The sequence below is a fragment of the Cibotium barometz genome, chromosome 1, assembly GCF_041138505.1.
Source record: "Cibotium barometz isolate CiBa-2024 chromosome 1, ASM4113850v1, whole genome shotgun sequence".
NCBI lineage: Eukaryota > Viridiplantae > Streptophyta > Polypodiopsida > Cyatheales > Cibotiaceae > Cibotium > Cibotium barometz.
In genome coordinates this window covers 79,981,797-79,994,092 of record NC_141046.1, presented here as the reverse complement: position 1 = coordinate 79,994,092, position 12,296 = coordinate 79,981,797, and the positions used below count along the sequence as shown (strand labels likewise).

At 51.6% G+C, this 12,296-nt stretch overlaps 1 protein-coding gene across 1 annotated transcript; it reads left to right on the top strand.

Moving 5' to 3' along the window:
* Nucleotides 1–556: 556 nt before the first annotated feature.
* Nucleotides 557–4,198, top strand: LOC147642480 (uncharacterized). Its single transcript, XM_086806944.1, has one exon. It carries the CDS (start codon nucleotides 752–754, stop codon nucleotides 3,518–3,520), a length of 2,769 nt encoding a protein of 922 aa, XP_086663070.1. The 5' UTR covers nucleotides 557–751; the 3' UTR covers nucleotides 3,521–4,198.
* Nucleotides 4,199–12,296: the final 8,098 nt, after the last annotated feature.

Genomic DNA, 12,296 nt, shown 5'->3' with positions numbered 1-12,296 from the left:
CCTCCTTGAGGGAGAGAGCTCGTGGTAGAGGCAAAAAAAGAAGAAAAACGACTTGTGTAAGGATTCCGTCTAGTAAGTAGGCATCGTCTACATAACCCCTCCTTGAGGCCCTCCTTGAGGGAGAGAGCTCGTGGAAGAGGCAAAAGCAAGCTCCTCCATTTTCAAAATTCAAAACCTCAAGTAGGAGTGGGAGTGTAATCATGAGACGGCTCTGCTGTCAACAAACCCAACGTGTGCCTAAAAAACTCTCTACCCCTAACGTGGATTGTGTGTCTTAGCCCCATAAGAAATATAGAGATAGAGATAGAGATATTAATTTTTTTGAAACAACATAGCTTAGGAAAATATATACTAGTAGTGTTGGCTGCTTGTGCTATTATGGACTAGATTGACGTTTGAAGTGGATAGTGATTAGAACAACGTAGAAGCCAAAAGCACACAATTCATCATCGCTATCCATCATCAGCAAAGATGCATTTCCAAAGCAAAAAATGTCATGCAAGTGGACGAGAACTAGGATTTGTTAACCTAAAGAAATGCTCTTCTTTTCGTGTTGGCAAGGCTTTGTGGTCACCGGTCATGATCAGCGGGTAGCTTAAAATACAAGGCTGATTCTCCTTTTGTGTCATTCACTCTTTTATCTACCTTTGCTTGGAGCCTGGGACGTGAATGCAGTGCCGTGTAGTAACTAGTCTAGGCCTGAATGGTAGATAGGGAAGCATCATCAGTAGACGTTTCTGATTAACCAGCCATGTTCCCTTGGCAAGCCCCCAAGGCTTCATCAGATCTAGAGAAGTCGGGACATAGTCGTGAAGAAAGGGTAGAGGGGCGCAAGGATAAGGCTGCGCTTGAGATCGTCTATAACGTGGACACGCCCCCCAGTGCTGCAGACGGGGGCAGCCTGCAAGCGCACCTGTCCCCATTTACGCCCAATGTTGGCGGGGCGATTACGAGGAGGGGTTCCGGGGCCATTAGCAGCAGGCTCTCTGGGACGCCCGGCGCCTTCACCCCACCAAGCGGCGTCGAACAGAAGTCGCCTAGCAAGCGCAGCACCCGCAGAGAGCAGCTGGAGATTGAGAGACGGGCGGCACCTGAGAAGGACCTCACGCTCTTTGCCATGAGGCTGGCGGTGCTGGAGAAAGTGGCCAGCAATGTGGGAACGCTTGGGTTCATATGGGCGACGGTGGTCCTTTTGGGCGGGTACGCCATCACTTTGAAAGAGGTCGATTTCTGGTTTGTGACAGTGATCTTGGTGATAGAGGGAGCCAGGATCTTCAGCCGCAGCCACGAGCTGGAGTGGCAGCACCAGGACGCGGGCACCGCCTCGGGCACTCTCTTCTCTCGGGCGTATCAGATGGGGTCGGAGGCCCTCTTCAAAAGCGCTCGCGTGGTCGTCTCGACACTCACACTAGGCCGAGAAAGGCCGCTGCCCAACAACTCTAAGGTGCTGGACAATCCCTTGGCTCACAATGATGGCCATGGTCATGGTGGTGATGCAGGAGGACATCATCTCAGTAGAACCTGGTCTTCCTCTCGTGTCCCCCTTGTCCCTGTCTTGGACTGGATTTTCCAGGCCAAGCATATCAGCAGGCTACTCTACTGGATGCAGCTGCTGTCCGCCATGGTGGTCACAGGACTGTCCATCTACCGCCTCCGGACACGCAAGTTCAACCGCCCCAACGAAGGGGACACCGAGAGCAACCACACCTCCGCCCTCCTCATCTTCTACAGCCTCGCAACCTTCGAGGCCCTAGTCTTCCTGCTGGAGCGAACCTACTGGCAGTTTCAGATCTCGGCCAAGAAGATCCTTGTCCGGGTGAACGAGATGTGTGGGCTGGACGCCAAGGACCTGGGCACCACTCGCCGATTCTTCTACGACGTCTACAGCAAGTGTCTCACAGAGAGCATCTTCGAGGGCCTGAAGATGGACATGGTGGACTATGCCCTCACTTGGCTGCAGTCTGATATACCCGGAGAGCAATTGGGCGGCCTCCGTGTGCTCCTCACGTTCTCGTCCCGCCTGGACTTCGCCGAGGACACGCTGAGAAGCACGGGGGTTAAGCAAGGGGCAGTGGAGAGGTTACTGGAGATGGTCACATGGAAAAATCCAGACGAACATGAGATCAGGAAAGCGGCTGCCGACCTGTTGAGCAAGCTGGTGAAGTATAACCGCTACAGCATCAGAGTGACAGCCATCTCCGGCTCCGTCGAGGGCATTTTCAGCCTTCTGTCGCGCGACGACGACGAGACGGGCGCGGCCGAATACATCCGGCAGGGCGGATCTGAACCCATAGCGCCCAAAAATGTGGAAATTCACATCGTGGGCCTCCGCATTCTCAAGAACTTGGCCAAGGACCCCCTCAACTGTGCTAGGATTGGGGTCACGCGCGGCCTCTTGGCCCGCCTGGTAAGCTTCATCGACACCAACCACGCCATGCTCAGGAATGCAGAGGAGCCCGAGCACAAGATCGCCCTGGTGAAAAAGTCCCTCGAACTTCTGAACCTGCTTGCCGGAGCCTCTGGCTCTCCCGGAAAGATGCTCAGAGAGGAGATTGCCAAGATCGTCTACACTGTCTCCAACCTGAGAAACATTCTGGAGTATGGGCAGGCTCACATGATGCTGCAGGACGTGGCCACAGAGATTTTGTGCAGCCTCGCCATGGACGATGATGTCCGGGAGATGATCGGGCGGACGGGCGGGGTGATGCGTAGCCTCCTCGCGCTGCTGATGAAGGAGAGGGTGGAAGGAGACAGGCGGCAGTTGCAACTGGCTCAAAAGGCAGGGGAGGCGCTGGCGCTGCTGGTGTTGAAGAGCAAGGATAATTGTTTGAAGATGCTGAGGCTAAAAGTACGGCATGGGGGCGTGGTGGTGGTGGAGGACGGGGAGGAGGCGGCAGAAGAAGGACCGGCAGCAGAAGCGGCAGAGTATCCGCATTCGGGCGGCGGAAGGGATATGGTGGCGGCGTTGATCGAGTTGATGGCGGACTGGGATGTCGGATATCTAGCCATGAGCATCCTGCGCAGCTTCTGCGCCTACTCAGAGCACCCTAGCTGCAAACCGCTTATCGCAGCGTCTTGTACAAAGCAAGTGTTCAAGCTGGCCTTGGAGAGAGGCGGGCGCGCCCAAGAGGCAGCGCTGGGCCTGCTGGCCAAGACGGTGTCGGAGCTGGACGCCGGCCATTTGGAGCGCCTGCTGAAAGAGGAGGGGCTGAGTGCAGAGGTGCTTGCGACAAGGCTGGCGAACTTGCTGGAACGCCTCCATTCACCCGTAACGGCGCTGCCCCGCGTGCGGCGCTACTGCGTCGAGCTTGTCGTGGCCCTGGCGGATTGCCACCGCGCCGCCTTTTTGCCGGCGTTCCGCGCGCTCAAGTTCCGCAACCTCCTTCACCGCCTTGCCGATACCGTCTCTGAGCTGGAGAATTACGCCACCTTCTCCGGCGCTACCGGCGTCACCCTCCACAACGTCACCATGTCGCGCCTCGTGGACAAGGCTATCGACAAGTTCCATCACAAAACTTGAAAAGTCTCTCATTTTTTATTCCTCGTCGGACCAACATTTTCTCCCCTCCCTTTATCGATTCTTTTCCTCTTTATAAAAAAATCGATTCTCCATCAAGGCATTTTACTTCCATACAAGATTTCTTGTAGACCAATGTACAGCCCTAATAAAGGGGTTCCGAAACACACATTTTTCTTCCTAGTTTAACCCTTCCTTTAGTATACCTTCCCTTTTACTTCCTCCATTTCCCCTCACTTTCCCTTGTCACCTGAATTCTTGATGGAGGGTCTAGGTTGCGGGTAGTGGAGGCATTTGGCTCTTGGAGAGACTGTGGTCTCTCTCGGAGGGCTCTCCTGGTGCAAGCTTGTCATGGGGATGTCAAGCTCTATCTTGGTTCATGTGTCCTGAGACGAGCCTTGTATAGGTTGAGTCATCTAGCTCAATTTCCAATGGACTCACCCTACCTCTCCCAATCCCTAAGGGGGTAATCTCTCTTGCAATGCAAAACTAGTAGGCTAAACACATCTTTAAAAAAAAGATTAGAAGAACAAAAGATTCATGTGGTGATGTTATCAATACCCTTTTATAGTCTTATGTCCTAGGTAATAATCTTAACGAGTGTAGGTTGTGAAGTGTAGTAAATGACAAGTCATATATTGTGATTCATGTAGTTTGTCTTAAATATCATGGGTTTGAAAACATCAACCTTTGAATTACACACACACACACACACAAGCACACTCATATGCATACATGCACATCATAGTAATTGCATGAGTGTGGTTCAAAGTTGATGCTCTTCCTCTGAAAGAGTATGAAATCGAGGAACATGATGTTCAATTTTGTGTTAATGTAATTTGGTATGTATTAGAGATTGTGTGGTTGCCCTAGAGCTAGAATATAAAGAAATATGGCTTTCCACTTTGTGTTGAAGTAATTTGGTGTGGTTAAGAGTTAGTGCCCTAGAGTTATAAAATCAATTTTCACTTTGTGTTAATGTAATTTGGTATGTGTTAGATTGTTGTCATGCCCTATTAAATAATCATTGACTAAGCCAAGCAACTATGGTGCAAGCATCTTTCTTGCTGTCAAAAATTTGAAAAGTAAAAGCTCTATGACTTATCTTCTTTTCTTTCCTAGACTCTTGAGCTCTAAGAGTAGCTTGTATGGTTCTCGTGAGATTGGGTTTCCACAAAAGGAGCCCACGATCAGAGAAGCCTACTTCTATCAGCAGCGCGCTCGTTGAAGCTACGCTCCCCCCTGCTCGCGTTGACTGCACGCCTTTCCCCTCTCCCGCCATCGCGTCTGCTCACCCCCCTCCCCCCTGCCTGCACTCGCATTTGCCCCCCCTCCCCCGCCTGGCTATCGTGCGTGCCCCAGTGCTGCAGCGCCCGCCGCTCCCTGCTCCTTCTCCTCTCCTTCGCGCCCTCCCGTTTTTCTTCAGCGCCCCGCCCCCCCCCCCCTTTTGTCGCCTTCGCCTTATCTTCCCCCCCGCCCTTGTTTCGCGCACTGTTTCCGCCTCCCCCTTAGGGGTTTTTTTTTGTCTTCGTCGCCTTACCTCCCCCCCCCCCCTTTTTTTAATTTTTCCATCCCTTGGGGTCTTCCTTTTTTTCTTTTTGCCTTCCGCCTTCCGCCTTCCCCCTCTGTCCTCTGTGTGCAGCTCGGCTCTTGCAGGGCTCTCCGCTTTCGCTCCGCCTTCGACTTAGCTTCAGACACTGATGGAGGCTCCTCCCACCCCACCTCAGAGGGACTCTTCCGCAGCCCCCTCGCCCGTCCCTGAGGATACCCCCATCAGGCTTTCTCTTTCGCCAGAAGAGGAAGCGAGCCTCGCCGCGCAGAGGTGGAATGCCTCCAGGCACACTCCACCATCTGCCGTATAGTCGGCACTCGCCCCAGCAGAGGGGAGATCCGGGATCTTCTCCAGGCCCGCCTTCTTGCAGATGTGGGCAAGATCCTGGACATTCAGTTACTGGGTCGTGGTCACTACTAGATCGAGTTCGAGACTGCCCAGAGCGTGGCCAAGGTCCTAGCCATGAGTCCCCTAGACATCAGGGGTGCTCGGGCATTCTTCAGACCTTGGCAGCATGGCTTTGACCCAGCACCAGCGGCCGAGCAGGGAGAGCGCCTTTTCCATGTTACAGTTTGCTTCCCTGGACTCCGTCGTGAGTACCTACCGCTCCTTTCTAGGCTAGGAGCATTGGTGGGTTCGGTGCTACAGAAGACTGGCCCCACAGCAGCTTCAGTGGTGGCCAGAGCAGCTGGGCTACCTTCGGTCAGAGTTTTGGTTCCTGACATCTCCTCCCTTCCAAAGGTCATTCAGCTACTTAAGATAGGGGGGGATGGATTGATTAGAGAGTGGAGTTCTCGGGGCTCCCGAACTAGTGCTTTATTTGCAGAGGCAAGTCGGCCATCTAGCCAAGGCTTGCTGTCCTCGTAGGAGACCCCGACCCTCACCGTAGCAGCAGGCCCCTGATGGCCCGCGGCCACAGATGCGGCTCGGCAGGCAGCCTTCGGGACACCTGCTCAGGCCACAGAGACCTCGGAGTGGCAGCCTGGACAGGGGCGTCGTGTCGAGGGAGAGCCACAGCAGCACGCCCCGAGACCGATGCAGCACAACAGCCACAGTCTCAGCATCACTGGGTTCCCGTGAGGAACAGCTTTGATCCCCTACAAGACGAGACCCCTGCGATGACTGAGGACCAGGAGATGCCAGCACCCCCTCCTTCACCCCCCCTACCGCCTCGCTTCCACCTTCGCCGCCTCCCGTCCCCGCTCCGGTTTTGGCAGCGGCTCCTTCTCCACCCCCCTCCTCCCCCCCCTCGCCCGCCTTAGCTCCCCGGGAGGCCCTGACAGTCCCCTGGCGTTCACCTGCAGTCCGGAGGGCTCTGAGCACCGATCTTGATTGAGCACTGCAGAGGAGACTTACCATGCCGATTCGGGCTTCACGGATATAATCTATCCACAGTCGGCTGAGTCACCTCGGCACTAGACAACGCTCGGAGGCTTTTGATTACTCCTTCACAGGGCTTTTTGGAGCAGAGGGCTCCCATGAGCCAGCACCCATCCGAGTTCATGTAGTGATACCTCCGGCCCGTGGGGAGGAGGCACTTGATTCAGCGGTGGCCTTCTCGTTCCCTCTCTGTGGCCCATGCGACCGGGAGTGGACTCTGGAGCTCGCTCTTAGCACTCTGAAGACTCAGGCAGTTGAGTTTTCCCACCATGTGAGCGATCTGGAGGTGACAGATGTGATAGGCCGACTATGGGAGTTGGCTCATTTTTTCTTAGATCTCGGGAGTGTGGATGCCTCTGGGATTCGTCATTTGGTCGTTCGCATAGTGGCAGACTTAGCACGCGACCCCGGATATGTATGCATACACGAGGTTGCTCTGTCTGAGCGGGAGGCAGTCGCCATGGGACACAGCCAGGTGCCTGATCCGTGATTCTTGCAGCACATCGGGTGGGCAGATTCGTAGCCGCTCGGATGGGGACTATTCTCCATCCAAGCCACTTGCGAAGGCCCACCGTACGGCTGAGACAGCATCCACCTCAGCAGGTCATCCATGAGGATCATCTCATGGAATGTACAGGGCCTTGGCAGAGCACATTATATACGCTATCGCGGTTGCTTGAGGCAGGAGCTGTAGAGATGCCTGGTTGGTGGCAGTATTGATATTTTGATGATGCAGGAGCACTACTTGGGTGAGAGCAGGATCCGGAGATATGGTTCGGTGATGCCTGGTAGATGGGACACCTTTTGGTCTGCAAGGTTTGGCCCTTTGGGTGGACAGGGAGGAGTATGCATGGTCATTGCAGATGTATGGCGGTAGGCCATTGTGGATCGAGGGATCATTGTGCCTGGTAGAGCACAATATGTCATTCTCAGGATGCATGATGAGCTCTTGGGCATGCTCAACGTCTATGCACCCAACCATGCTAGTGCCAGAGCAGAGTTCTGGACCCAGGTTACGGATGCATTGCCAGAGGCCGCACATTGGTTTGTCGGGGGAGACTTCAACATGCTTGAGGACCCGGTCGATAGGGTGGGAGGCAGTCATGTTACAGTGCACGGCACGGAGCTTGCAGCTTGGGAGCGATTTTGCATGTCACTGAGGATCACTGATGCATGGCAGCATGGGGCCTTCTCCCGCTCTCAGGACAATCTTAGTTTCTCTCGGTTGGATCGCCGGCAGGGAGGGACTAATCTATCACGGATTGATCACTTTTATGTGGGCGACTGGTTAGGTGGCGAGGGGGCTTCGTTGGCATTCTCGCTGGCACCTCATTTTCAGACCATGCGCCAGTTATTTTGACACTTGAGGAGAGGACACGGGAGCCCAGCCTACAGGTTGAGGATCCCAGAGAGGCTACTTACAGATCCTAGTCTCGCTGAGGACATTGAGAGGATCTGGCATGATAGTCAGTGCTCTGACCAGGATGCAGCAGGCCAGTGTGCCCAGGGACTCATCGAGCTTAGCTCTTTTCTACACGCTGCAGCTTTGACACGGCTGAGAGAGACTCGCAAGCGGGAGCATCAGTTGAGACGCAGCCTTGCTTCGCTTCAACGCCTTCAGGAGCAGCAGACTGCATGTGAGTGGGTGGCGTCCTAGCTGAGCCAGGCACGCCAAGAGGTTAGAGAGGCAGAGGAGCAGAGACATGAGTTTTACTATCGTCGCCAGGCCTCTCAGTGGACGCAGCTTGGTGATAGTGACTGGGGAGTTTTTTGAGATCACTGGACCCCGCCATGCTCGAGCAGGAGTCCGCTAGCTTGGGAGGCCGGACGGATCGGTAGCTATTGAGCCCGGGGAGATCAGAGCCATTACCATTGGGTTCTATAGAGACCTGCTTTCAGCGGAGCCAGCCACTGAGGCTCGGGATGCTTGCAGACAGACTGTGTGGGCCCATGTGCAGAGGAGGGTCATAGATCGTATGCGTACAGTTCTGGGTGAGCCTCTTTCAGAGGTTGAGCTTGCTGAGGCCTTGAGGGTCCTGCCGCCATAGTTGCCCAAGGGAGGACGGATTGACGCCTGCCTTTTTTATGCGCTATTGGGACCTTTTGGGGCGAGGCCTTCGCAGGGGCTTTCAGTATGTTTTGGACACTGGGATGATGCCACAGAGCTTCTCAGAGGGCTTGATCTTTCTTATCCCCAAGGGGGAGGGAGTATCAGATGATATTCGGCATTGGAGACCTATTACGATCCTCAATACGGTCTACAAGGTCTTAGCAAAGGCCTTGAGTTTGAGGATCCAGGAAGGGGGGAGTTGATTCATGCTACCTAGACAGGATTCGTCAAGGAGCGTAGTATCCTTGACAACATTTTCACCTTCTGGGACGCGACGGCCTGAGCTAGATTTCTTGGTGAGGACTTGGTCGTGATGCTTCTCGATTTTGAGAAGGCATACGATAGAGTTGATTGGGGTTTCTTAGAGGGCACTATGCTTCGCCTGGGCTTTGAGCCAGGTTGGATTAGAGGGATGGCGGCTCTATATTCCACAGCTCGTAGCCAGGTGTTGATTGCAGGAGGACGAGGGCCGAGTTTTGAGCTGACCAGATCAGTCCGACAGGGGTGTCCTCTCGCCCCGTTTCTATTTCTCTTCTTTGCTGAGGCTATGAGCATGTATTTGACGGTAGAGGAGGTTGGTTTGAGAGGACTCCAGCTCCCAATCTGGGGGGAGGACCTGCTCGATGCTGAGTTTGCTGACGACACGGGCTTATTTTTGCATGGCCAGGAGGCCAATCTTCTTCGGGCAGAGCAGTCGCTCCAGGTTTTTAGTACAGCTTCGAGAGCATTGATCAATTGGCGCAAGACAGTGGCCTTTTGGATCGTGGACTAGATTTGTCACTTGACCAGCAGATTGCCCCGCTTCTTCTGAGCATTCGGAAGAAGCTTTTGTATTGGAGTACACCTCGGCTATCCTTGGCTGGGAGGGTGGTGGTGGCAAATCAGGTGCTTTTAGCGACCATGTGGTACATTATGTCTTGCTGGATCTTCTCGAGCTTTTGCATCAGCCAGGTACAGAGGCTGATCAAGAACTTTCTTTGGTCCGGGCGGGACGGTCAGTCAGCTCGGGCAAAGGTTGCTTGGGCAGTTATTACACTTCCGCTGGCCCAGGGAGGCTTGGGCATTATAGATCCAGTCGATCAGAGTAGAGCCTTATTGGGGAAGCTTATTGTTCGGGGGCTGCTTCCAGGCGGTGAGCCTTGGAAAGAGCTTCTTTTGCAGCGTGCAAGCTCGGGCTCCCCCAGCAGGGGGCACTTGGGCACTAGAGATTCGATGGATCTTCATAGAGATGAGGAGGACAGGCCTCAGTAGAGGATGGGAGGACAGATTTGCTTTGAGCATCCTGAGAGCTTGGGAGCTACTGCGATCGGGGCTCTCTCAGAGACCTCCTTCTTGTGTTGAGGAGCGGGCCAGACAGCCGCTCATTTGGAGCCCAGCGGTTCGCACAGAGCAGGGTCATATGCTGGGTTCTCGGCCTCATCTAGCCTGGGGACCTTTGGCAGTAGGCCCAGCACGTAGCTTTGGAGACTGGCAGGCCTTTTGTAGTCTCCCAGAGGAGATCCAGGTGGAGAGGCTGAGTCACTTCAGAGGGGGGTTGATTATGAGAGATGACATTCAGGAGGCACTCATCACAGAGGAGTGGTTCACGCCTCTCGAGCTAGTGGCCCCACAGTGGATGGGAGCCTTTACACAGTTGGAGATCTTGATTGCTGTCAGAGCTTGCACTGAGGATGGCAGATGCCTCTACTATGAGATTCAGGATTAGGGTAGACTTCAGAGAGTGGAGGTGGAGTCGCCTTTGGTTGCAGAGTGTACCTTTCAGAGGATACGGGTAGTGGCCGCTACTTCTCAGAAGTGCAATATTGACCCAGACCCTGCAGATGTGCTCCCGGATTGGCGCATATGGGCATATGTAGCGCGCCCCTTGGCCCGGCTACAGTGGGACCCTGGGGAGTATGAGTGGCATGATCCTTATGCATCCCTTGAGGCCACAGAGATCACCTTTTTCCAGTATACTGTTCGGCTGGGGCGGCATATTTTGACGGCGAGGAGGATGGTCTCTCCAGCTGCAGCAGCGGGGCACTGGCGGCTACAGGGACTCTCACAGGAGTTCCTGGAGGATTTTTGGGCCCGGCTCTGGGCTAGTCGACAGGCCCGCAGGATCTCTAACACGTTAAAGAAGGCTTGAAAAGGTTCGTAAAATTTCATAGAAAAATCTCTGTCAAGTTTTCTTCACTTGTTGAAATTTTGCTTTTGTAAAACTTTCTCTTTTTTCTGTCTCTCTCTCTTTTTGTGTAGGTTTGAGGGACTTGAAGCTTATGGAAATATAAGCTTTTTAGCTTATGGTAAATATAAGCTTTTAAAGCTTTTAATAATAATAAGCTTTGGAGCTTATAAAGTTAATAGGTAAGCTTTTAAAAAATTATATTCTTCACGACTGGGAGACCCGCACTGTGCGTGATTGAGAAAAAAGCAAAGAAGAAAACCGCCATCGCTGCCGCCATTGTCGAATGATGGAAGGGAGAGGAATAAAGAAATCCGCTTGCGCCCGAATTTTTTTATTAGAAGTAATCAATAATTTTTTTATTAAGCACACCTTAGTTAAATTCATTTCCCAATTAATTGAAGGAAACAAAACTTGTTTATTAAGAAGAAAAGAAGGGAAAAATGATGAGCCCTCCATTATACAAATCTTACCCTGGCCCCTGTCCCTCCTGAAATCTGAGAATAGGAGAATGATTCTTAAACCTTTCTCTTTACATCAGTAAAGAAGAAGGACCTTCAAACCTTGTAAAATTTCTCAAAACCATTTTCACTTAGAGAAGCTTGGTTTTTGCTTCCACAAAGGTGGTTTTAGAACAAAGGTGACACGAATTTCTAGCCTTAGATCTAGTTCTTTATCCTAAGGCCTTGAAAATTTTCATAAATCTTCCAAGCTTTGTCCAAGAGTCTTTAAGCTTTTATCTTCTTTATCCTTTGGATTTTTGTGAACTTTTTCCTATTCTTCAAGTGCAAGTACCCATAGCTCTCATACCCTATCATGGGATCTCATGTACTTCTTGAAGAATTAATTCAAACTCACTTATACATCAAGGATTAAACCATAGACTTGAATCAAATCGACAAGATTAAAGCATAGCATAAAAAAAATAGAGTAAATATCAAAATCAACACACTATTGGGTGTATGCTCCTTCTTTTACCACATGAGTATTTTGAGAATTCCATTCAAAATAAAGCCTAAGAAGCTAATAATAGTTATGCATACAAAATAGGGCTTGCTTTTTCTACTTTTACAAAAATAACTCAAGCACTAGATCTTGTTCACACGCTAAGTGTAAAATAACCAAAACTCTTCTAACATATGTGCTAGTAATATAGTAACGCCACACACAAGCTGCATAAATAATATATACAATCGTTTGGCATATAGCCAATAAAATAGCTCATACGAAATAATAATATTTTTGAGATGATATTAACAAGATCATCTATGTGTGACACACGCATTGCTCATCACCTATCTCATAAACGTAAACACATTAGTTGTTCCAATTAATTGCTACCTCCATAATTAATTCCAATATGAAACGTTGATAAGCACAAACACAACATATACTCACCATTTGTTACACTTTGATGAGAGTATCATTTTACACATCATCTAGCATGGTGTGTATTACCACTTGCTACACTTCAATTAACATGGCACATCATTTGTATAGTTATGCTTCAACCGTGTGCAGTTGTCTAGTGTAGTCCAATAGCATGATACACTAGCATTTGGACATGATACAC